Source organism: Daldinia decipiens (genome assembly GCF_022478715.1).
Source record: "Daldinia decipiens strain CBS 113046 unplaced genomic scaffold F4813scaffold_33, whole genome shotgun sequence".
In the NCBI taxonomy this organism is placed as follows: domain Eukaryota; kingdom Fungi; phylum Ascomycota; class Sordariomycetes; order Xylariales; family Hypoxylaceae; genus Daldinia; species Daldinia decipiens.
In genome coordinates, this window is record NW_026054576.1 from 317,472 (window position 1) to 342,959 (window position 25,488).

Here is a 25,488-nt window from a genome sequence, read left to right on the forward strand (position 1 = left end):
CCGATGGGCTTATATATGCTATAGGTATCGTCACATAGCATTATATAGTTATTACGTTGAATATCAATAATACTACGACGCTGCTGGTCTATAATGCCACTGAGTGTCATGACTAAGCCTCGCGATCTCACAATTTGAATCCCAAAACTACCTGTTGAGAAGAGCCGCTTAGATGCTTATAGATGATGAAGTCGTTCTATTTATTTTTGGAATCCTACTTCTTAATTGTTATTTTATGGCTTATAATGTGAATTAGTTACAAGGGATGGGGGAATGAAATCTATTCTCATGTTGACCTACCGTAAACCTGGCTGCATACCTAGGTACCTTGTCTACTCTACTAGAGGACCATGGCGTGTAATTATCTGCTGTCGTAGTGACTTTATGTAGGTTTTCGATATAAATAACTCTTAGTTTAAACTACGCTCATAGCCCTTTACCCTCGATCAATTTCAGCATTGACCCAGCATCATGTTTATGATTATTCCTGATGTCATACTGCGGCAGTATGAGGCGAAGGGGATCAGCTATTTTATCTGCTTATTGTTTACGTATCTACCTAGGATACATATCACAGATGCCTTTGTTATGATGTTCCAGGCTAAATTGCTGACTTGGAGTAACCCAGGTTAAGAAGTTGATTCCCATGTGGGGACTTAGGGGTATAAGACATCTTCGATAAAGACATGCCTGTCTTAATTCGACAATTGGGAAAGATCGCCTGGACTCTTTCGCGAATAATTTATTGGCAGAAATTCTGAGCGGAACGTAGTGGTAAAGTAAACCCATTTGAAGATTCAGGCTAATGTCGTCTCCGGGAATCCTTGCCAGGTGTCCGAAAGATCCAATCAAGTGAAGGGTAAAACTAATTCGTCCTACTTATGACATAGATATGCAGGGACGAACGCTTCTTGGCTTCTTCTCGCTACTACGTGGGCACATGCTATTATTATAAGACTACGACTGTGTCTTTTCCCAACTCGGGCTATTGTAACTGGGCGACCCCACGCGGAGTGACGAATTCCATTCCCGAAGTTTGATGGCAGAGTAGTGAAGTCTGCGGTATACAACATACCACATTTAGAAAACATATCCTTGGCGCTGAAGATTGCTCCGGTTCTGGCCAATCTGCTGTTTATGCCATGTTAGCTTCAGCCGCGCTAATAGGTGTTGACCCCTTCAAGCGAATGTAGCAAGGGGCAACGATGGACCTCCTTGATCTTACATCATGAAGAGTATCCAGCGTGGTATCCTAGATGGTACCTTGATATACAGAAGTACTATATTGGCCTACCCGTATTGGCCGTTCCGGAGACAGTTCTCCAAATTAATTTCCCTCGGTTGAAGCCATGTCCTATATGTAACGATGCTGTTGACGCCTGTTAGTATAAAGGGAGGGTGCCACCTTCTAGACACTCGTATCGGCTCCCTGGTCACTTCGGTCTATTTAATATCCCTCTAAAAAAAAAACCAATCATGAAGTGGTCCGCAGTCACCGCTGGTGTTATTGGCCTTGCTGGGTCTGGTAAGTAGAGTTGTCTAGTCCTGAAAGAAAGCAAAACGGGACGAGCCTTAGTACTTACAGTGTCTCAGCTCTCGCCCAGCTGGACTCGACTGCATTCGTCGACGCCGACACTGGAATATCTTTTCAGTCTTACACAAGCACGGACGGTATTACTTACCGACTAGCTCTTCCCGCAGAGGCAACCGGCGATGCTGCCTATGATGTGATCCTCCAGGTCGTGGCGCCAGTAGGATTGGGCTGGGCCGGATGGGCATGGGGCGGTGCTATGACATACAACCCCCTGACTCTCGTATGGCACGACGGAGACAATGTTCAATTTTCTTCCCGTCAAGCTACGTGAGTGAAGCCTCTAATTATATGAACCATTTAGTTCTCAAGCAATCTCGGACTAACAAACGTAGGGGATACTATTTACCTGGTGCATACGAGGATGCTAAGTACACGGTCCTTAAGGGCACTGGCGTCAACGAAACGCATTTCAAATTCACGGCACTTTGCACAGGTTGTGCTAGCTGGACTGATTTTGACGGAAACCCATACATCCTCAACGGTGCCGCAGACACAAACTTCGCCTACGCCTTCTCGAAGACCGCAGTTGAGGAGCCGGCAAACCCTGAGACGGGCTTCAGCATTCATGACAATGTGGGACGATGGATTCACGACATGGGCAACGCTCGATCTGACAAGTTCAAGGAGTGGGTAACGACCAACACCATTGCGTAGGTGAAGATAGCTTGAATAGTTAATGAAGTAACCTGGACTTATAATCAGAACAGTACGGAGCTAGAGCTATAAAATTCAAAGTATTCGTTAGGTATGATGGCGTAGCTTATACTAGACAGGTGCCCATAGCTTGTTGGATTTAGGAGGAAATGAATAGGGTTAAAATAAATCCAAAATAAGAGCCCATTATCGCGATAGCTGGCGTTAATGATGTATTAAAAGACGGTATGAGAGACGATATATAATCTCATCATCGCAATATTGGTTAATGTTAAGGGATATTTATTCGTATATATAATAAGGGGGGCATTTTATTTATAAGGTTACTTATGTACTTAGGGAGTAGACGAGGGGTTCCTTCAATGTTGGCTATGTACCTAGGTACCTAGGTATGTACCTCATATAATTCTTTTTTTAGTGGGCACAGGTACCTAAGGTACATTACCTGATTACCTAAGGTCCCTTAAAAATACAGGTATGTTGAATTCTTTTTTGGTTTGTTGCATCGAAAATGTACATCGTCATTCTTGATAGCTTCAATGTTTCTTCAACATGAATGTTGCTACCGATGTCTAATGTTCCTCGCCTTCCTCACGCTTTAGATTATGTGGTAGGGACACGGTATCACCTTAATGTAAATATTCAATAGTCATTATGGCCCCTACAAGGAAATCAAAAACAAATCAACCTCCATCACCATCCCGAACCTTGGTTCTCGACAATGGCGCCTACACTATAAAGGCTGGATATGTGGCTGGTGACGTCGTAGACGAGCCTCGCATAATACCGAATTGCATCGCTCGAGATCGCAACAAGAAGATCTATATTGCTTCCAATATTAATAAATGCACCGACTTCAGCGAGATCGCTTTTAGGCGACCCGTGGAGAAAGGCTTCGTCGTGAACTGGGAGACTGAGAAAGAGATATGGGAACACGAATTCTTTGATGACAAGGCTCCTCAACCCTGCGATCCCTCAGAGACTCGGTTACTACTTACCGAACCGTCAAACTCCCTTCCTATACTACAGACGAATTGCGATCAAATGGTATTCGAAGAGTTTGGGTTTGCTAGCTACTACCGGGGAATTGGTATGTCGCGGTCGTCTTCTGTAAGCCGTTGAAGGCGGTCCGTAGCTGATAACTATTATCCTAGGCCCGTCTCTCAATGCCTATCACGACGTGCAAGGTATCCTTCGAACACCACGAGACCCCGGGACCCTTGCCCAGCTTCCTGCCGAGATTTTACTCCTCATCGATACCGGATATTCCCATACTACCGTTACGCCTCTTCTCCAAGGCAGACCCATTCATCCTGCTATTCGAAGATTAGATGTTGGAGGTAAACTCCTAACTAATTACTTGACGCGGTTGCTTTCTCTTCGTCATTACGACATGCGTAACGAGACGTACATTGTCAACGAGATGAAGGAGGCTGCTTGCTATGTTTCCCTCGACTATAAAGGAGACCATGAGCGTACCTGGAAGGGCACAAGAGGCGAACGTCGGGACACCTTTCTCAATGGTGGAGGAATAGCTAAAGATTACGTGCTCCCCGATTTCCATACGATAACTAAGGGCATTCTCCGGGATTTCGATCCTCTTCGTGCCTCAAAGGCTCGAAAACTGGCGGCTGGGCGTGCTGGGGAGTCTAACGAGGATGTGATAACTCTCCGGAACGAACGCTTCTCTGTTCCAGAATTGCTATTCCATCCTTCAGATATTGGTATCCGCCAGCCAGGTATTGCGGATCTCGTCATGCAATCTTTACGCCTTCTACCCGTCGGATTATGGCCTGGTCTTCTTGCTAATATCATCGTCGTCGGCGGCAACTCCCTTTTTGACGGATTTGTTGAACGACTACAAAAAGAAATCGTGCAGCTCGCTCCCGATGAATGTTTCGTCCGGGTTGCTCGCCCTGTGGATCCGATAATCAGCACATGGCTAGGTGGTGCTAATCTAGCCAAGCATGAGAACATCAACGCGTTGTCCGTTACAAAGCAAGAGTATGAAGAGTTCGGTGCGGCGTGGGTTGCGCGCAAGTTCTCCACCGGCTTGGAGTTATGATTTGCCTCGAGACAGAATTCACTTCCAGAATATTTAAGCCTCACGCGCTGATTTACGTCACAGATGACAATATCGAACCGGTTTGGCTCTAACATATCGCTCATACGACGAGGCTATTTTGGACCTTTTTAACTACCTACAGGTAATCTTACATATGAAATGTATTAACCCATATGCTTTAAGGTCGAACAACCAAGTTGATGTACACATTGATAGGAGGAACACGCAGCAATAGATTTACCGAATAAAAACTAAATATGCTCATTCATAACTGAGTTGGGTATCATCTTGGCCCTCGAACTCGATGGGCACGCAAGAGAAACAATCATAAGGCCGCATGTCATGTCGTTGACCACGCCTTACTGCAACTAATATCAACAATACACGCCCAACCGACCGTACCAAACATAGGAGTGGCAATGGAGTAGAGAACCCGTAACGCCGCCAGTGACCATGGAACCCTAGGCCGAACAGTTAAAGATCATAGTCGTAATAGGTAGTAGATTAATCATAATAGGATACTCGATAGTTCATAATCGAGCACTTATACCTCCGAATGGGCTTTGCCGTTAGTACATCTCGCGAGATCGGCGACCGCTTCTCCTCGAACACCCTGTGAATAAATAATTTGTTAGTTGACTCGGACTACAAATTGCAGGAATGGAATGACAATCGTACAATCGCACTGGAGTTCAAAGTCAGCTTAACTCAGAGGGACCCGTGGACCCGTGAGGACAAGAGACATACCAGCGTGAGTGTAGACCCTTCGTAGTGGATGATGCAGTACCCGCCGCCACAGGCTCTGCAAAGCTTCTGGGTATTGGCGATGCAATCTAGACACTGGAATACGCGAGTAAGCATAATTGGTCCTAGTTATACAAAGGGAGAACATAGAAACATACGTTGTGTTCGCACTCCCAACAACTCCGTTTGATCTTAGGGATCTCGGGGTTCTAGAGCCAACAACGTTAGCAAGGGGACTTCGTAGAGCTTCCACACAACGAGACTCTTAAGGAAAAGTATATTTGCGTCTGGGGATTATCGCCGCATACAATTTCCGGGGATGACCGAAAGCAGTTGATATCCACTCTCGCTATCCCTACACGAACTAGGGTCATGGGATAATAGTATATTTCTCGCCTGTATGGCCGCTTCGCAACCACTCAGGGCGGAAAGGGGTTCGGAACTCCTGCATTTGCCCCTGCAGCTGCTAGGTAGCAATTAGGACAGTAACCCTTCCGTACCTTAACGTTAGACGGCTCAAAAGTTGCCGATTCATGCTCCGCTACGCCGTTGGTCTGGCCGAAGGTGTGCACGATCTGGTTATTTAATTCTTGACGGCTTGGTATCTGGTAGCAAGCCTCGCACCACCACTGGGCGCAGCTGAAGCAGTACCGTTCGCGAATGCATTCTAGACATCTCGGGATGAACTTATGGGCCCCCTCTGTCCCTTCGGATCTGAAGTCGGGCTTCGGGCAAGTTGCTGCTTTGATAGTTGATGAATGAAGCGGAACAGGTGCCAAGAGAGGTAACTCCTCCGGCGGAGAGTCTCCGTACACCGTAAACCCCTCTGGTGCGGTTCCGCAGGATGCACACCCGCCGAGTGCGAAGGTAGCAACGTTCCATAGGCTCTCGTTGCCAGTCGCTGCTCCGCGCGGCGTGACTGGTACCTTTCCAAAGGCGGATGAGTTCTGGTGACGAGGGCTTGTGCAGAGCACAGCATCAAATTTGATCACTTGCCGACAGTCAAGGAGTGTCTCAGCCCAGCCGTCAGCGATGTGTTTTCCTATGATGCGGCCCTTCTTATGATACCAATCGTCTCCCTCGCTTTGGATAGACTCGTTCAGCGTATGTTGAGACTTATGATTCCAACCAATACTAATATTAGCACCTCTTCGAGCGGTGCCATGCTGTCTAGCTATCAACGGGATAGGTAGCGCGGGAACGTCCTTCGTTCCGAATACGTATACTGCCTTTAGTCGAGGCGTGTCGTCGGGCCGGGTAGATCGACAAGCGTAGCGCAAGCTTTGCATCAGCTTGCGTTCGTTGAGGTTCTTCACATCACGGATGGAGAGAATGCGCACACGCAAGGAGGGGTCAACGAGGATGTCGTTACAGAACTCGGCGGTAACGGAGAGGCCGTCGAGGACGAGGGTTTGGACTTGGTGTAAAATGTCGCGTCGACGGATGCTCCGGAAGATAGTGCGTAGAGGACCCGAGTAGAAATCGTCCTCAGTTATGTTCTCGTCAATCTGGACGTTAAACCAGACCACGTCGCCATGGTCGATCTTGACTCGGGTTAGGTCGAGGTATCGGAAGACGCCGGGGGTGCGGTATAAAAGAAGTTCGCGGAGTGACGGCGAAGTCGCGGCAAGGTTGAGAATACTCGAGATAGGTAGGTAGGGGATAGTTTGGTGTAGGACGAGGGAGTTGGTGAGTAGGTTTAATAAGGGATTGGAGTCCGTAAAGGCGTTGCTAGATGAGTCGCGCGCGTGTTGTTGAACGATGGCTCCAGATGCCATCACATGCAGACACAGACCAGCTGCTGGTTAAAAAGAAGAGAGAGAAAAAGAGACACACGATAAGACGACGAGTCAGTGGGAAATAATTAAGTTAGGTTTCGGGATTTAGATTAAATAAAGAAGAGATGAGATAGGTTGGTAGTATATAAAAAAGGGTAGTGGATTCTAGGGAGTCGAGTAACCTAGAGCCTCTCTTGTTTCGTCTTGTCTTGTCTTGTCTCAAGGTTGAAGATATATGTATGCCGTATACCTAAAGTAGATAGCCCTTGATCCAATAATTATATGTAGGTAGACAGGTATGTATAGACTATATATAGGTACCCAACTTGAATAAGAGACGGTGAGTAAATTGATATTGAGAGGTAAATACCTAGACAGGTCTACTTGCTTATTACTCTACTCTGTAAGACAAATAGTTATAATTTATATCGAATAAGAGACATGGCAATCTATACCTTGTGTACCCCTGGACATCTTAATAGAGAGGGGATACGATGAGGTGTTTTTTTCCAACCCTTTTCTTATATCATTTACCTCGCCTCCATCACCAAGACCGTCGTATATGATTAGGCATGTCAAAAGCATTGGTAAAGGCTTCTTCATTAAAGATGCCTGCACCATTGCGTATAGTTTGGGCAACGATGGCAATATTCTTGGGGTTTTGCCTTTCCTTGGCAAGTTGAGCCGACAGCGTCGCATCGCATTGCAGATACATATGCAGGATCATAGACTGTAACTGGCCCTTGAGAGAAGTAAGCTACCGCTAAGTTACCTATGATGATTGTCGAGGCCAGCGCAGCATCAAGCTTATAACTCGCTCTCGAATCTAGACTTTACGAACATGGAGACTTGGGTAGCACTGAATGTCTGCCTGTCGATGCGGGGGACGAATAGTGTACTTTAATATATGTCCAGATAATGTAATCCGTATGGTAGTGTGTAATGTGTTATATCGTGTTATATGTACTTCGTAATGCCTCTTTTGTTGGTGGGACGCTTCGTGGAGTCGGTCAGCAATTTGTTGTTTACCTCATAGTAAATACGGAATAAATCCAGTCTTGAATGAGATCGTCATTATCAACCATCTCACCATCGTGCTTGGCTTTTGCTTGGCTCCCCTAAGATTCAAAATGGAACTCTTGGCTTTGTAGTCCAGGTAACCGTACATAGTGCCTAGAAATGCAATATACAACTTTAGCCGTTGTCAGACATGTTTTCAATAAATGTACGCAATAGTCTTGGCTGTGTTTACCTAGGTATACTTGTTGTTTCTGTTATCGTCCATTAGCCAAGTTGACTTTCTGTACTCTGTAAGAGAACCCGGCTTATTTTTATTGATAGTACGGCGTGGATAATGCACGTTGTTAGTAACTCGATCTTGTGACTTTATTTTGACAAATAAAAGGAGACTTGGGACTTCCAATGGACTTAGTTAATACTTATATTAACTTGGGTCTTTTAACATTTTATACGACTCCCAGCTTCATGTTACATGTAAGAGGTAGGCAGGTATTAAGTATGTAATTTACAGGCACATAGTCCACTTTCAATAAAAGACATTAGCTCTCAAGTCAATGCGCGCTGCCGTATTTTATATTTTGCACGTTGGGGCTTCTTTTCGCGCGCTAAAGGGCGGAGGTACCGATACGTATTTTTTAATTAGCAGCCCCGGAGTCGCGTCGGCAATATACGGAGTGACTCTCCGTCTACTTATAAATTGTAGCAAATCTAAATAGCGGGGCAAGTATCTCATAAGTATCCGCTAATATTAGGGCGGAAGCTGCGTCATGGAACTCTACGGAAATGGCTGACTGATTTTCGTCATTTTCAAATCCATTTTCAATCCTTCTTCTTTCACTCCTACAAGCGCACGATGGTTTCCTCCCCACAACCTGATTTCTTGTCAGGGTGTTTTTAAAACCCCGTCTGACCGTCGCCCCATCGTAGTCACCTCTAATCTTCTAATTCTTCCCCTTGTTTCTTCAGGGATGTCTCTCCCAGTCTATTTTTATAAACTGGCTTCCCCCGAAACTTGTACAATACAAAACGACGCCGATCCAGCTAGATATTGTCTAATTTCACTATAAATCAAGATGGAAGAACAACCCGCGATCAAGTGGTCAGCAACTTTGAACGTCGCCTCGCCAGCGACATACTCTTCTAAAGATTTGAATGGCGACAAGATTATCCTCCCGCAATCTGCTCTCGAACAGCTACTTGCCGCTTCGACTTCGTCTTCCGTTTCAACCTCAGCCTCAGCCTCGGCTACGAATCCCCTCCGGAACTCGTATGCTTCGACATCCTCTCGAGCCCCATATGCCTTCGGTGGCGACCCGTACCAACAACTACCCAGCCCTCTCATGTTCCGACTCGTTAATCCTTCGAATAACAACGCGGTTTATGCCGGCATACGCGAGTTTTCTGCGCAGGAGGGCGAGGTATTGTTAAGTCCGTATCTGTTGGAAGCTCTAGGAATCGAATTAGGCAAGGGGATACCCGAAGATACCCCTGATGCTTCCGATAATGAGGCCGCGATACCCCAAATAACTGTCCATGCCAACCCTCTGCCGAAAGGCACCTACGTTCGTCTACGACCGCTGGAGGCTGGCTACAACCCCGACGACTGGAAGGCTCTTCTAGAGAGACAGTTACGCGAAAGTTTTACAACCCTCACGAACGGTACCATCTTATCAGTGTCGGGGGGTAAAAGCGAAGTTTTCCGGCTGCTGATCGATGGGTTTCGGCCTGAGGGGGGTGGTATATGTGTAGTAAATACGGACCTTGAAGTCGATATCGAGGCCCTAGACGAGGAGCAGGCGAGAGAAACTATGAGACGGATCATGGCTAAGCAGCAAAGGGCACCCGGGACCTCCGGTGGTAGTTCGGTCGGTCAAGAGCTCAATATCTGGAAGACTGTTAGCGGCCAAGTTCTTCCTGGGGACTATGTAGACTATGAGCTACCCTCATGGGCTCGATCAAGGATCCTCGAAATTGAGGTTAGCGAGCTGCCAGACGAGTACAGCGTAGACTTGTTTGTAAGCCCCAAATCTACGCGACAGAGGGCGTTACCTCGCCAAGCAGAGCATGTCTTCGGTGTCTTCAACTATACGCAGGACGGCAGTAAGCGCATATCTATTGAACCTACTAATGTCGAACTCGAGAATGCCGAAAGTGTGCTTATCTCAGTCCACGGGTATTTGCCCGAGTCGACATCCACTGAGCCAACTGATCTCTCCCCTCGGCCATTTAAGTTGAGGGTTAAGAACGCGATGACGGTAGAAAGGGCCGCAACCCCCGGTTCGATGGACGTGGAAATACAAGAGAGATCTCCTGATGAAGAACAATGCAAGAATTGCCTTCAGTGGATTCCTAAACGCACTATAATTCTGCACGAGAACTTTTGCCTCCGTAACAACGTCTCGTGTCCCCAGTGTCACAATGTCTTCCAGAAGACGTCAGATGAATGGAATAATCACTGGCATTGCTCCCACGATGAAGCAAATGGCTCTTCGGACATCACAAAAGCGAAGCATGATGAAATTTATCATACCGAGCGACAATGTCCATCCTGTCCGTTCTCGACCAATTCTGTTCCCGACCTCGCGCGTCATCGCACCACCCTCTGTCCCGGCAAAATCATTCTATGCGAATTCTGCCACCTCGAGGTTTGCCAAGAAGGTGACCCGTTCAATCCATCTGCGGAGATGCTTCACACGGGACTCACGGAGCATGAGCTTGTCGACGGCGCGAGGACTACGGATTGCCATCTGTGCTCAAAGATAATCCGGCTACGCGATATGTCGACCCATTTAAAATATCACGAGTTGGAGAAGGCGCACCGACTGAAGCCTCCTATCTGTCGAAATATTAATTGCGGACGGACCCAGCATGGTGTTGGCAAGAATGGTGCTGTCAATGCGGGCACCAAGATGGGCCAAGGTCCCGGGAATGACATCGGATTATGTTCATTGTGCTTCTCTCCACTCTATGTGAGCTTGTACGATCCCGAGGGCAAGGCTCTGAAGCGACGTATCGAACGTCGGTACTTGACGCAGATGATGCAGGGCTGCGGGAAAAGGTGGTGTGCCAACGAGTGGTGTAAGACAGGCCGTGCAAACTTGAAGCTAGAGCCTAAGCCGTCCACCGCGCAACTTGCGCTACCGCAAATCAAACCTCTTGTAGAGTCGGTTCGTGATGTACAGACACCTATGTACTTTTGTGTCGACGAAGCAAACCAACGTAGAAGAAAGCTGGCCGAGATGTTGGCAGCCGAAGATGATTGGGATCTGGAATGGTGCATTGCAGCCTGTGAAGCTGAGGGTGCTAATTTGGATATGGCAAGGGGCTGGCTTATCAATTGGGCACCGTCGAAAGAATGAAGTAATGAGCGATGGCATAGAGCATATAATGGCATATAGCATATGGCATACGGCATACGGCATAAACGGCGTTGGAAGATGGTCGGCATAATGATACCCATATGCAAGCATGATAGAACAATGGTTTTTCAAAGAGTGTATATTTCTCGTGTGAGACAACTGGTTAATCTGCTACCAGACACGACGAGCCCCGTATAAAGTAAAGACTGTCCCCCTTAATGCATATGTCTCTCCCTTGTCCGCAAAGTCCTCCTGGTTATCTCTCCTGAGCCATGTTGGTCGGATCGAATAATTGCAACGGTTTAATGAGACTAGACAAAATGTAAGTATATGAGAAGGGTATTTTCGAGAGCTCGTCAGAAGCTAGCTACTTACGCAGCAAGAGCAGGAGTTGCTATAGTCGTACACGTTAGCTTCAAGCTTCAGAAGACAATGGTAGTATTTGAAAGGGGGCCGGCAGCTTACCAGTCAGCGCAAGAGCAAGTAGCGCATCCACAAGTAGCGGGCTCCATTTCGAATGTTGATGGGTTTTTGGTTTGGGTTAAGCTAAAGCTTAGAAATATACCTAGTCAAGATTGCTTTGGTGTTTGAGGTCTTGGTTGTACGATGATGTTGTTGCTATCGAGCTATCAAAAAGGGGGGAGCTTGATGGCCTTAAATATTCGTTTAAGCTGCAAGACATAGCTACAACCAAACCCCCTGGAGTCGTCTTCGCCCCCCTTTACAGCTATCTACGTACATGATTGTCGTATGGGGGTTAGTGAGTTGGCGCTTTACGCGACGTGAATAGCTTTGCCTTGTTATCACATGCTGGCGGCCATCCGTTTAGATCGTGATACCGAATAGGATGTATATTAGAGCGGGGGGGAAATACAATGTTGGAGTCGTGCAACCCCAGTTAATGTCCATTGATCGGCAGGGATGTCGAGATAGCTTCACTAACGCTTTCTTGAGCTTCTATTCGGTATAGCATCTACATCTTTTCGAAGCTGAATACGGGGGAAAGCCTCTAAAGATAGCTCCAGTGCGTGTATAGTACTTAGTCTTTTCCCTATTCGAATTCGATTCCATAGTCGTTGACCGCAGCTGCTTTCATTCACCCATCTGTTAAGCATAGCTTGCAACTTCTATCTGCCTTCTCCCCACCCTTCTCCCCACCCTTCTCCCCATCCCTTAGCTAACTGGCTTGTACGCCAAGCAAGCCCGCCCCGAATCGTCGAGTGGGATTTGCCACGCCAGTGACCAAAGGCGTGTGAGCTTCTGTTGATTAAGGCTGTAGGAGAATGGTCAGGTGCGGTACCCGATAACTGCTGTTTGGTCGGACTGCTCCGAGTCCTGCCTCCTTCTGGAGACCCACAGACTTAACCTGCAGACGATATACACCATCGGGACCGGTTTGGTCCGTAAATTTGATAGCAAGGCGCCCGCACGCTCCTAATCGGCTCGAGCCCGCTTGGCTAATAGGAAGGAATACAACTATCGATGTCAGAACTAGGACTCGGTTTAGTCCAATAAGCTAGTTCTATTGTGAATTAATCCTAGCATCTACTCCCACATCTTACTTTCGTGTCGAATCAACTACCTTGTAAGTGTTCTTTGAGAGACAGTCGGGCTGTGAGGCTGCGTGGGCTGGCTTAATACGAACGGGGCTTGCTCCGACCTTTTGATTTCATACTGTATGCTGTGTCCGAAGTCTCACGGTAATGACCTACTACTCCCAACCCGCGCCAATCCAGACTTTACATGGACTGGTTGGGTTGGTAACTTAATCAAGAAGTTGCAAATAGGTCCTTATACTTGACTTGTAAATAGCATTATGTGTTTCATTATTATTATATTAATTAATACTGCAGTGTAAACATCTAGCCTAGTCAGTCCCAAATCTACCTAGGCAGCAACTAATAGCCTCTCTAAGAACTAGAGTCTGTAGCCACAGTGCCTCGGCGAATACGCCACGCGCGCTTAATCACTGCAGCCGTTGAAACCACGCGAGTTGTGAGACGATGTTCTTCCGAAGCGAGTCTACGTTGAAGAATCGAAATGTAAAGACCTACATAGTATAGTGTGATAAGTCAACGCCGGTATCCCCTGCAGAGTTTAGCCTCGTGACGAGATGAAAGTAGAACGACCGAGTTTAAAGAAGAGAGTGGGAGTGGGTGTAGGAGAATAGCAACATCCCAGCCCTAAATTACAACATATGTTAGATCTATTCGTAAAATGCATGACTAAAATTTATTTACCATAGACGCATCATTTGCTATTCATTACCAATTTAATGATAGGGTAGCCAATACAGCGGCGTGCGGCAAGCCTTGGCGGCAAGGTATAATATAGATTCCATGTGCAGTAGTAGGCTGCAAGGACCCTAGAAAATATCCATATAGAATGGAAGTTATGGTCAGACCTGCAAGGGGCTGCGTGTAACGTCAACGTGAACGGAAAACATAATAGTTAGAGCAGCCCGTTTATAACTTTGCCGGGTGCCACATTTCATATTTGCTATAGTGGAAATCTAGGGCATGATTCTGATCGTAAGTAATACCTTTATGATTAAAGTACTCTCTATATTCTATATTTTGAATGGAGCACATAGGGCCAGTAGAGTGTTTTCTTAAGTCAGCATAGGGGAATATGATAAGAAGCTAGACGGGGAAAATGATGTCTGAATATTTAATTAAGCATTTGTATAAGTTCAGTAAAGATATCAAACCATCCTCTTGGAGTGATATATTGTCGTAAGCTTCTAGCACCGCGATATGAAAAGTAATAGTATGAAAATGCGTGTTTTAGGTATTAGACAGACACCTAGTAAATTTCGAAAACAGCTTGAACTAGGAAGATCAGGTATTCGAGTGAGAACACCCCTTTTGTTGGAAGTAACAAAGTGATTTTTTCCCCACGTGTTGATTGAAATTATCCTATTTGCGAGAAGATAGAGAGAAATAATGGAGGACGGACGAGGAAACTGTTAGGATTCAAGAGTTCATGGCGCTGGTTATCAAGGTTCTACATTTACCCCCTGGAATTTTACCTAAGATGGTACAATACCACACCTGTTGCCACAAAATAGCACAAAGACCGAGGCAGAGTTTTGGAATGTCATAGCTAGTTAGTCCAGCTTGGAATATACAGATTAATATGTCAAGGCGTACGGCTGACTTGTCGACATCGCTCAAATACAGGTCGCTTGTCAAGATATCAAGGCACCCTATATCTCCGTAATTGTATCCGCATGATCCGCAGCTGTATGAAGACATAATAGCACAATATATTGAAAATAATATTGACCAATTGCTTGAAATCGCCCCACGTATTACGCATATAATAAAGGCCCTCGGCCCTTAAGACTATAGTGATGCAGTCACCAGATCCAGACAGGTTAGTCCTAATCCACACCAGTTCATATCATCGGAGATAGCATAGCAATCAGGTGGAATATATTGGATTAGAAATAAGTAAATTGAACTTACCCAAGTTATTGCTCGGCGCCCACGGCGGTTAAGATGAAAAGGAACACCTGCTTTGTGACCAAAGAAAGGTGCAAACCTCCATTAAAAAATACTAAAAGCATCGAAACGAATTCATTAAAACGTGCTAATAACAAATATAAAAGCAATATTAAAGCATAGCAAGCACAAGATAATCGACTTAAATTCTCGACGTGAGATTAGTATAACCCAACTATACCTCTAGATGTTTCTCGTGAGTGAACCAAATTTCTAGAGTGTGTCCTTTTACCCCTTATTTGCTTTTTATTTGAAATACATTTCTTATCGCCTGTTGATGGGAATCTCTATAAAGGTATAGGGAATATTGGCAGCGTATTTCGAGGTAGGCTATTGTTAACATCATGAGATATCAAGAATAGCCGGGGAAATACAATAAGTCACTTTCCTTAAATACTACTTCGCGTACCGTACACGTCATGGCTGTTTTGTTAACTTGCTGCCTTTGCTAAATCGAACTCCAGTTTCTTTGTTCGGAGATAACAAACCCGCACGTTCTTCGTCATAAGAGGCGGACTTACTAGACCGCAGCGAACTCGTTACTCTCGCCTAAAATTCTGTAAAGCCCTTTCAAGAAAAGCTACCAGACGCTATTATGAGTAAAGATGATGTTGTTACTCAGACCACAGTTTTCGAGATTTCAGCGAACACAATTCCGATATATATATATATATTTCATTAATTCTTTTTTGAAACATGTGTTGTAAGCTTTCTGGGATAACCTTGCATTAAAGATTCAATATTCAAAATGTGTGTGAAGGTAAAGGTGTGATTGGTTAAAATGTAGCATGGTTGGTAGGGTATAACGAAACGAGCGATTTTGAATATTGGTTTGAGGCACTGAAATAAAATATAGGATATAGGATACAGCTAATCAAAGTAAATGCATAGTCTTAAACTCAGGACTTTTATGCAAACCCGCCGCAGGGGTGCCTCTTGCTTTGCTTCATTGCGCCGCGGCCACTTCCACTTCGTGTTCTTGAACGCGCCGTAACAGGTCTTTCAGTGCCGCCATTGGCTTCCCCTCAGCTGCGCCATATGAAATACAAACTTGCAAATGTTCCCGACCCTGGGCCTTTAACTTCTCACCATGATGGAAGCGATTGAACGCTTGTAAGTCGAGCGGAATCATATGCTTCTCCCACGCCGCCAGCGAAGCGGCGAGTCCAGCTTCAGTCATCGTTCTAGCAGCCTGCTTACCCAGCTCCCCGTGGATGTCGAGCTCCTGGATTTCCCTCACTGATGCGACTACAAGACTCCATAGTTCCTCTCCATCGATGTCTTTAAATTTAGGCCAGTCCATCAATTCACATGCCGCAAAGACGGGGAACAGGGGATTTATGGCAACGGCGCATTCTAATGCAGGCTTGACGGTGCAGCGTGAAACCCCGCTGGCATTGTAAATCTCTGCAAACCCATTTGCCACGGCAGGGGAACTATCGTCGACGGTGAAACCATCGCCTAGCTTGTCCGTGTAGGCGAAATCGGCCTTTGCGATCAGATTTGGGTCCACCGGGGCCTCTAGTGGTAGAGTCAACGCCTTCGTGGAGTAGGCATGAATATCGAGATGCCCGTTGGTTACTTGCTCGTCCGCTAGCCCTGAGAGCTGAAGGAACCAAGCGTGTAAGTCGAAGAATATGGAACCGAGGACGACTTTTGTATTAGTCCCGCGTGCAGCATCGCCTATCGTCCTCACTAAGCCTACACCTGCCTCGTTTCGCAAAGAGGCACCATCGAGTGTAATAACAATGTAGTCATAGTCCGATCCAAGTATTAGTAACGGGTTCGTAATGTAACTGTAACTCTTATACTCCTTCAAGTTGTTATCATCGTAGCAATAGAGCATCTGAGGATTATCCAACGCCTTGGCACGATGTGGGCGGATGAGGAATGTCACGTCGGCTCCGGCGAGACTAAGGTGATAACCGGTGAGAACTCCCATGGACCCAGCCCCGATAATCAGAATTCGGGGTTTTCGATCCTCGGACATTTTGATTGTATAGAGCTTCGGGTCATCAATATTTTGAGTGGAAAAGATACTGCCTGCTCGATGATAGAGAATAGAGTCTTATACAAATTTCCGTGTGATCAATGCTTACATATCGATATTTCGCAGTATGTTACCTCGGCGACTTTTTCATCGTGTACTCGGAATACTTACCCAAATAAGTATCAGTCGGGCCTGGATTAGCCCATATATAACAATGACTCATGGGGGAACCAGCATACGAAATCATTAGTGCTAGCTTTCGCCTCCTCGCACCCAGAGGGTGCTATAATTTAATTAAGGAATCGGGCAAGATTAAGAAATGTCTCCGAGCTAATAAGGAGGTTATTCCGACCCTTGAAACTTACTAGAAAGGTAGGTAGGTATAGATTTTAGCGCTGTTTGAAAATAATACTTCGAAATAGGGAAGCAGCTCACTTGTTCGGGAGCACCTTAAATCAATCCTTAGTGGTAATTTGTCCCAAGTAAAGGTGCGACCTCAACGGTTGGGTGGTGAAAGGCGGATAAGCGGGATATGTAGAAGGACTAGGTTGCAGGCTTCTGTGGGGATGCCTTTTTGGGTAGACTTTAAATATAAGATATAACTATAGATAGTTGTCTGCATACCTAGGTATGGTGCATTTTCTTTAGTAATGGGCGTATATTTAAGTAAATTTCATTAAATATCTGTTTCATAAGGCGATATGAACGTCACGAAGAATAAGCATCTAATGGCCTACCAACACCCCGTAGTTAAATATAAATTCAGGTTTCAGATTCCATCTAATTATGTTTTATAATCTAGGAATCAACGTAATGTCTAACTAAGGTGGCTACCTAATGAGTCTTAACATCGTCCCTATCCTCGCTAAATACACTTGGTAACGGATGGGTTATCACATCATATATCGTTCCCAGTTTGGTTTTCACTTGACAGTAGTCCATTGGTAGCTTCATACAAAATTATGTGTTGAATTTCGGAGCTGTTTATAAGACCACGGTAATCCTAAGCGCTTCATATAAATGAGATATAAGATCTTATGCACCTGGGTAAGTAGGATCCCTTCACATGGCTTCATCGATTATGAATCGTTAAAGCCTGAAGAATCGAGCCGCTTCTGTCACATCATTTACTCCTACATTTGTGCCCGCTCTTTTCTTCGCACCGGTACTGTGCTCGGAGTCTTGACGGTCATTACCACCATCATTTCTCATTGTTCCTTGCATTTTTTCTCAGCATTCCCTCAGGTATATCGGAGCCTATACTCTACGGCAAGCACTGACTAGAAATAATGAAGTCAACCTTTTACGGTTAGCCATTGCCGCTGCGATCATCAAGCTGATAGTAGTCCTCATTGAACTGCGACGCCGTTAAACATAGCTTCAGAATGCGGAAGTCTAGGGTATCAAGAAAACTGGCGGCCATGCTATTGTGGCTGCTTTCGTACGCCTACATCATCTATTCCTCAAGGCTTATAAGGAAAATGCAATTGGCACTGAGATATCTCTTTCTTCTCGATATGGATATGTCTTCTAATTCTTTGCGGGCGAGATTTGCCGATCACTTATCACGTTCTCATCTTCATGGTAAGAAGCACGACCTTGCGAAAGTGCTGGCAAAATCATTAGCAACTCTGTTTTTACTTCCAGTTATACCCTGAAAACATAGTGGGCTTTTTCGTCCTGACCCTCATATCAGATTTTCCCACACACTTCTAAGAATCCCGGAGACGGGACGGTCATGCATATTTACCTATATACAGAACTATCGAAATACACTGAGTTAATGCACTGCATCAGAAAGATATCTCTAAGAGCCCCAAACAGGGGTGCCCTGTTCAGTGCTTATCCATTCCTACATCAACCACTAAAACGAGCCATCTAGGAATCGGACCTGTAGAAGACGCCATGGGGTTGCAAAATGTCTCTATTGATCGGCTTACTTGTTTTATTCTTCAGGTACGTTAGGAGGTAATTTTCTTCTTCTTACCCCGCGTATCGACGTTATGTTGTATGGATACAAGTATAAACGTTTTATCATTCAAGTACAAACACCTCTGAGGTTGGCAAGCTTCTAATTCAACATACGTGTACTTCTTATACACGGTTCAGGGGTGATATCATCCGCATTTCGAAAGTATGGCGCCTCTTAGCCAAACAGAGAAAGATGCACTCGTCTCTAAGGTTTTAGGAGAGCTTTCAGGAACACCTTATGCTTGCTCTTCGCTGACGCATCTAACAAACGGAACTACTAACTTCGTATTTCGTGGAAAATTAGCCCATCCCATCCGTGCAGATGGCGGGGACCAAAGTACCACTACGACCGTTATCATCAAGCACTCGACGGAATTTGTCGCCGTCAACAAGGACTTTCCTCTAGATCCGTCACGTGCTGTATGTGTTTCTCCCCCCCTACTCGCCCCTATAGGAAGTCCCTGTTATATTATAAAATAAGAAGAGAATAATTAGTATATAATTGACCCTCTGTTATCTAGTTTTACGAAGAGTCCATGCTTCATGCTCTAAGCAACTTCCCATCTAGCACCATGGCCGTCAAGGTACCACGACTCCACCTCTTCATCCGCGATGCAAATGTCCAGGTATTGGAAGATTTCCCTGCAGCGGTCGATTTAAAGAATATCTTGGTGTCGCCAACTGCAAACAGCATCCTCACGGCACCAGTGGCTGCGTCCATCGGTTACAACGTGGGATCCTGGCTGCGTTCATTCCATACGTGGAGCTCTTCCTCGAACGCAGAGTTGAAGGCCATCGGCGATAATGAACCCATGCGGAAGTTGAAGTACGCCATTACCTATGATAACTTTCTAAAGGTACTCGAAAATAACTTTCCCGATCTTCTAGAAGGACACCGGTTGACTCTAGAACAAGTTAAAGATGCTGCGACAAACGAGTTTCAAAAGACGTCTGGAGATGAAGATGGGGGTGAGCATTGGGGACTTATACATGGCGACTTTTGGACGGGAAAGTATGGAATTGCTTCTTTTTCTACTTTCAGTCTCCGGCATGGTGAATACCTAAGAGGTACCTATGTAGACTAACACAGCCAGTGTGCTACTTCCGAGCAATCCGTCGCTGAGCACTGAACATCTGGACGGCGCCAAACTCTTCATTGTCGATTGGGAATTTGCCCAGTTCGGACATTGCGCATATGATATCGGACATATGGTCAGTGATATTTACGAGCGGAAACATTTCTTCCAAACCGACGGTGCCGTGCCCGCGATTGAGGGGTTCATCCAAGGGTACGGAAGGCTAGAGGACGAGCTCGCCTTCCGCACTGCCATCCACGCAGGAGTTCAACTGATCGGCTGGTATACTAGACGAGCTCCAACCGCTCCTCTACAGTTCCCCCTAGAGAAGGTTACCGATGCGATGAGGATTGGGAGGGATTGGATTCTGAAGGGATGGCAGAAGGACCGAGATTATTTCCGGACCAGTCCCTTGGCGTCTTTGTTTAAGAGATGAGCAGAGCGAGCTTGGTTCAAGGCGCTTTGAATGAAATAGCGTATCGGACCAAGTATGACACTGACACATGATAGACTTTATCGACGTTTTATTCAACTCCTAGCCATCACATACACATGCTTACGATGATCATGGCGTATCAGTATTAACTCAATATACTCTTAAATATTGAATTACTAATGCCAAATCTTAAATAATAGGTACCTAAGCGCTTTATATTAGATAGATATGTCTAAGGTGCATGTAATCAGTTAATAAGATGAGCCGAATACTATAGTATCGGTTCTCAATTTCTTGTTTAACAATTTCTAACTTACTTTAAGCGTAGAAGATATTTTGTGAATATATCGAATAACTTAGAGACCTTCGGTGCTTTCAGGGCAATTTTAGCTAATATTGATGCCGAGGTACGGCTGGATTTACCCTATCAAAACTCTGACACTATGGCTTCAGGATAGGCATCTCGTGAATACCAGGGCCGACCAGCCCTCGAATCTTAGCTTCCCCTTATACCCAATACGCTGTTATACTGATGGCACATATTTTTTGAACCCACAGACCGATCCGTCGCTATCCCGTCTCTCTACCCCACCGGACAGCACAACTCCGTCTGTTCCCTGTGCCAACGTCGCAATAGATCTCACTACCTTTCCATAATCTCCTAGGAACTGATGGGCGCGGACGTCGTCTTCACGTACCATGCCGTGACCGAGCGTGACCACCCAAATGCCCCCAATATCCAAGGCATGGGCCGCGGCGTCGCAGTCCGGCTGTAAGAGTACAGAGTAAATGGCTCCGGAGTGGATAACGACATGTGCGTGTTCCGACCTAAGCAAGAAGTTCGCGGGGAATATCCATTCAGCGGTCAAATTATCTATCCGGATCGGGTGCCAAGGCGTGATGACAAGGTCGGCAATCCTACACATGACGGTCCTATAGACGAACGTCTTCACTACAGCTGCAACGCGTCTGCTTCCAACGGGCGTGCGTACGTGTGAGCCCTTACGTAGGCTACAAACGGGTACCTTTCGACCGCTAGCCAGCGTAACTTTGCTCGAACCTGTGAAGCAAGGGGCGGTCTTCATATTGAGCCGTGACATATTCAGGTGTCTAGTGGTGGCAACCCTGGGACAGGACTGTGTCGGCGGTGGTATGGTATCGAAGGCTTTATCAAGAGCATCCCTACATTTAGTGAAGAATGAGTTCTGGTTATACATCAAGGGGCCGGGGTCTTTAAAGGAGTTGCACCTAGATGACAGGGTTATTAGACATCGTAAAAAGGTGATAAAGGTCGTCTTCTTCTTGTTCTTTTCTTTTTTATTATGATCTCTAGTAAGAAGGACTTACAGCTGCTTCGCGTGCGCATCCCACAGACTAAAGAAGTAGTGGCATCCCCATCGCCTGAAATATTCTTGGCTCGATAGAGCTAAATTCACTTGACCGGACGGGAGGTCACCTACAAGATCTGCCATTAGAGATCTGTTGTATTCGTCGTCAAAGAGTCTGGCAGGAATGTTATCTAGCAGCCTTTGGAACACTATCTGGTGACGCTGTGGATTGATCTCCTTGCGAGTCTCGTATTCGCCATCACTCTGGAGTGGGAATAAGGATGAAAGGAATTCGCATATCATTGATCGGCTCTGGTGGTACGCAATTTGGGACTCGGAGAGGATGTGTGAGTTACTCGTAGTGCCATAGGCCAGTATACAGAATTCTGCGACTCTCATCCGCGAGTATCTAAGCTCTCCTGTGATATTAGTTTCTTTCATAGAGGAGCTGAACCTGGTCCTGCAACCCTGGCTGTCGATGATCTCTAGATATATATCTCGAGACTGGCCGTATTGCAAGTTTCCCAGCTTTATGACAAGTCTATTAAAGTCTGCTTCCTCTTGCCCCTGCCTGTTAATGACTTTGCCCGCTGTCGTTCTCAAGCGAGTGTCTTTAGGGCTGGTGAGCTCAAGCGTACATCCTGTTGCGTACGTCGTCTGAAGATGAGCGACCGCATGGACGAAAACGGTCCCCTATACATTGTTAGCTGGTGTTGAGTATGTGAACCAAATACTCATACTATCATGCCGGCGTCTGGAATGAAAGAATAGTTGCCGCCACCAATCTCTCCAATGGACTTCAGAAGTCCTGACCTTATCTCGTAACCAAATCCGAATGTATGAAGAGTTGCCGGAAGAGCTTCCCAGGTACTACGTATCTTATGGACGTAACCTTGGCCAGGACACCTGCGAACAAGATAAGTAAGAATTATCTTCGTGGGGGGGGGGGGGTATCTTAGAAGTACATGTAATTCGGCAATCCATCTGTTAATATCATGACTGCGGGCACGCGCCCTGTATTCTGCTCTCCGTCAAATAGATTGACTCCTTCTCGGATTCCGTGCCAGAGATTTGTTACACTATCAGCCCTCATTGCCTCGATGTTCTCGTGCGTCAACCTTTTATTCTCAGGCGTCATCGACAACAGTTTCTGGACCACCTATTTTCGACCCAAGCTCAATTAGTAGACACACACACGCCCACCCCCCTTAGTATGTAAGGAACCTACCCGTGCCTCTCTGCTGAACGTCACAATACCAAGTCTGTCATTCTCATCCAGCGTGCTTAGGATCGTACGTGCGGCATGCTTTACCATGTCAAGGATTGACAAGCCAAAATGCTCAGAACTTAACTGCCCGTCGTCTCCAACCATCTTTGCAGGAGCCGGCGCTTGCATACTCCCAGAAATATCTATGGCCAGTACAATATCACAGGGGATATGCTGGAATTTACTATCTATTGGCTTGTTCGGCGGCTGCACTCGAACTATCAAACCGTCGTGCGATGGTAAAGCATGTATTTCCAAAGCCGCATCCTCCGCCATCGGGGGAATGGGTTGCGCGGAGTGCTCTAAGGAGTACTCTGAGGAACATTCACCCATCCCTAGTGTAAATTCTTGTTTGCAAACCTGAGAATACTGTTAGAATGTGTTGCTGTCACTCGTTATGGATATTTACCATGATGGATGTAAAATTGGTTTGGGAGCTGGGGAGGTAGATCTTAAATCAGCCTGCACGGTCGAGCTATATTCCTAGAATGCAATATGGCCAACTTATTATAACAAAGGAGAGCTCGTTCTAGTAAATTTCGCTTTCACGGGCATCGAAAAACTCAGTTACATGCAGGAAGATGAACCACGGCAAGAATATCTCGTGAGTATGAGTTTATAACTCCCCCTTTTTGTTTGCTTGCATCCACATAAAAGGACACGCCGATGCGGCTATGAGGCAGTGAGGCAGCTAACATCATTGTAAAACTTCCTGACCTTCCTTACATGAGTAGCTCAGGGGGCTCTTGAGATTAGTTCAACTGCCGATTCTGGATGTGTCTCGTCTTCTTATTCGTCCATGGCCTATTGTTCAATTATCCAATAGTGGACTCTGCCGGGGATGAAGGAAGCTTTAACGTGGCTTATACCGCGCTATATAACCTACTAGTTAAGCAGAGCAAATATATAAACAAACTTTAGGCGTGTATTATACCGGTTAGTTATTAGAAGATTCATAGGATTTTCTTTGCGGGTGTAATTGTCTTGAGAAAATAAACTAGGTAGGTACCTAGTTATTTAGAGTCATCGTCATCAGCAGTACACTAACCTAGAAATTCAGTCTTTTTTCTTTTCTTTATCAAGAAGCAGGGGCCTCCGGCATCTTGCGAGCTGGGGGGGTCTCAGCCGAGAATTGTGGATAATACCAAGGGGTTCGGCTTTGACGAAGTGGTCTAGCGTCGAACTGAATCGATATTTCTAGGTAGGCAGGTAGGTAGGTGAGATGAATAGGAAACCGAATATTTAAGGAAGCAAACAGGTATATATGTGAAACCATGAAAGAACCGTTGAGTTGTCCAATTTTCCGGATCTCTGACAAGCTGATTGGTGAGAGACTATGAGACTAACAAGTTAAAGATGCTACTAGTTTATACTGTGCCACCTAATCCGTACATCCCATTATGCTTAGAAGGATCTGGGCTTAGACCAGACAACCAGATCTCAAATGCCTGTCATTGACCTCTTTTTACATACACTTGTCACCTCGCTAATCTTACTTATATCAATACCGCTAGATCGGTAAATAACATAAGAGGTGGTAGCTAACATGTTTAAAGAATTCCGCCAAGAATGCTGCCAAAGTCTGTATCCACGAATTTTCTCTTAGACAACTTAAGGCATCATATCTTCTAATAATGGGACTTGACATGAAATTGGTATGTATTGACGCGCAACCGCCCGTGCATCCTATGTAAGACAAGATACAGATTCCTTGCCATTGATTGATTACATTAGTAGATGATCACGCGCCTTGGCGTAACGATGAGAGTCGTAGGCAAAGTACCTTAGGTAGGTTATATAGGTGGTGTTATGTGCATGAGACGGGTATAGATATCCAAACCAACCAGCTTGATCATAACGACGACAAACCATAGAGAAATGCCTGGGGCGTCTTTGCTTTTTTTACACACCGGTTACCCGGCACCCATTACCAGCACCATCGCCAGGGCGCCAAGCCAAACCAATTACCTAAAGTATATCGTAATCTTTGTAGGACAGAATATCCTTGATGTCCTACCGTAAAGCAGCGACCGCCTCTATACGCAATGATCTTTCTTGACCCGTTGCCTGAAGATGAGTTCTAGCTAGAACTTCTGCAGAAGAGATGAGACTACATCATGTTTAGCAACGTCTATCTCAATAGGTAGCGATGGGTAGCCTCACCCCTATCATAGCCACTAGGGACTGGCCGAATTCAATGGCAGTCTGAACATTCCTTGTGCTTGCACCAGGTACAATCCGTGTTAATGACAAAGATGCCGCCGCATTTGCAACAGTGAGCCGCATACATTGTGGATATGTTTTGTAATGCTCAATGTGAGGTTCTCGTTTGATGTTGATAAGAGTGTGATATATACAATTGCAACTGTCGCTTCTGATGCTTGGTTTCTTCTAAGAATCTGCTTGAAAGGAAAATTGTTGGAAGAAGTGTGTGCGAGACATCTGCGTTCTTCTGCTACGGGAGGCCGGACTGATATACACGCCGCAAGGGCGAGCTTCCCCGTCACAGTGGGAGAAGGGAAAAATCATATGTATGTAGAGCAGGCATATTCCGTCCTCAGGGTCCAGAAAACAAGGCGACCTGCGCGAGTCACACTAGGGAAAGCTACCCCGCATGGGATTACAGTTCGCGGAAGCGAATCATAGCTTGCGGATGAGATGCAGTAGGACCTAAGAGGAAAGGCTGAAGGTTGGGGGCTG

The 25,488-nt window shown here is 45.8% G+C and overlaps 5 protein-coding genes across 5 annotated transcripts; 2 read left to right on the forward strand and 3 right to left on the reverse strand.

Moving 5' to 3' along the window:
- Positions 1–1,476: 1,476 nt before the first annotated feature.
- F4813DRAFT_398705 (actin-domain-containing protein) lies at positions 1,477–4,863 on the forward strand (the record flags this gene model as incomplete). Its single annotated transcript, XM_049248086.1, has 7 exons — positions 1,477–1,529; positions 1,577–1,861; positions 1,927–2,224; positions 2,302–2,339; positions 2,724–2,761; positions 2,898–3,338; positions 3,403–4,863. The coding sequence occupies 7 exons, from the start codon at positions 1,477–1,479 to the stop codon at positions 4,311–4,313; spliced, it is 2,064 nt and encodes a 687-aa protein (XP_049096937.1). The 3' UTR covers positions 4,314–4,863.
- F4813DRAFT_193188 (uncharacterized protein) lies at positions 4,864–7,046 on the reverse strand. Its single transcript, XM_049239459.1, has 2 exons — positions 5,216–7,046; positions 4,864–5,153 (listed from the first exon to the last, which is right to left on the reverse strand). The coding sequence occupies exon 1, from the start codon at positions 6,833–6,835 to the stop codon at positions 5,477–5,479; it is 1,359 nt and encodes a 452-aa protein (XP_049096938.1). The 5' UTR covers positions 6,836–7,046; the 3' UTR covers positions 4,864–5,153; positions 5,216–5,476.
- An 8,271-nt stretch (positions 7,047–15,317) lies between these two features.
- Positions 15,318–17,168, reverse strand: F4813DRAFT_369091 (uncharacterized protein). Its single transcript, XM_049244391.1, has one exon. The coding sequence runs from the start codon at positions 16,708–16,710 to the stop codon at positions 15,667–15,669; it is 1,044 nt and encodes a 347-aa protein (XP_049096939.1). The 5' UTR covers positions 16,711–17,168; the 3' UTR covers positions 15,318–15,666.
- Positions 17,169–18,846: 1,678 nt separating this feature from the next.
- F4813DRAFT_398709 (kinase-like domain-containing protein) lies at positions 18,847–20,496 on the forward strand (the record flags this gene model as incomplete). The annotated part of the gene is made up of 3 exons (XM_049248087.1): positions 18,847–19,101; positions 19,203–19,693; positions 19,776–20,496. The coding sequence occupies 3 exons, from the start codon at positions 18,847–18,849 to the stop codon at positions 20,191–20,193; spliced, it is 1,164 nt and encodes a 387-aa protein (XP_049096940.1). The 3' UTR covers positions 20,194–20,496.
- Positions 20,497–20,684: 188 nt separating this feature from the next.
- F4813DRAFT_193416 (hint-domain-containing protein) lies at positions 20,685–23,381 on the reverse strand. The gene is made up of 6 exons (XM_049239461.1): positions 23,198–23,381; positions 22,750–23,148; positions 22,487–22,680; positions 22,262–22,427; positions 21,541–22,214; positions 20,685–21,441 (listed from the first exon to the last, which is right to left on the reverse strand). The coding sequence occupies exons 1-6, from the start codon at positions 23,198–23,200 to the stop codon at positions 20,718–20,720; spliced, it is 2,160 nt and encodes a 719-aa protein (XP_049096941.1). The 5' UTR covers positions 23,201–23,381; the 3' UTR covers positions 20,685–20,717.
- Between the last annotated feature and the right edge of the window lie 2,107 nt (positions 23,382–25,488).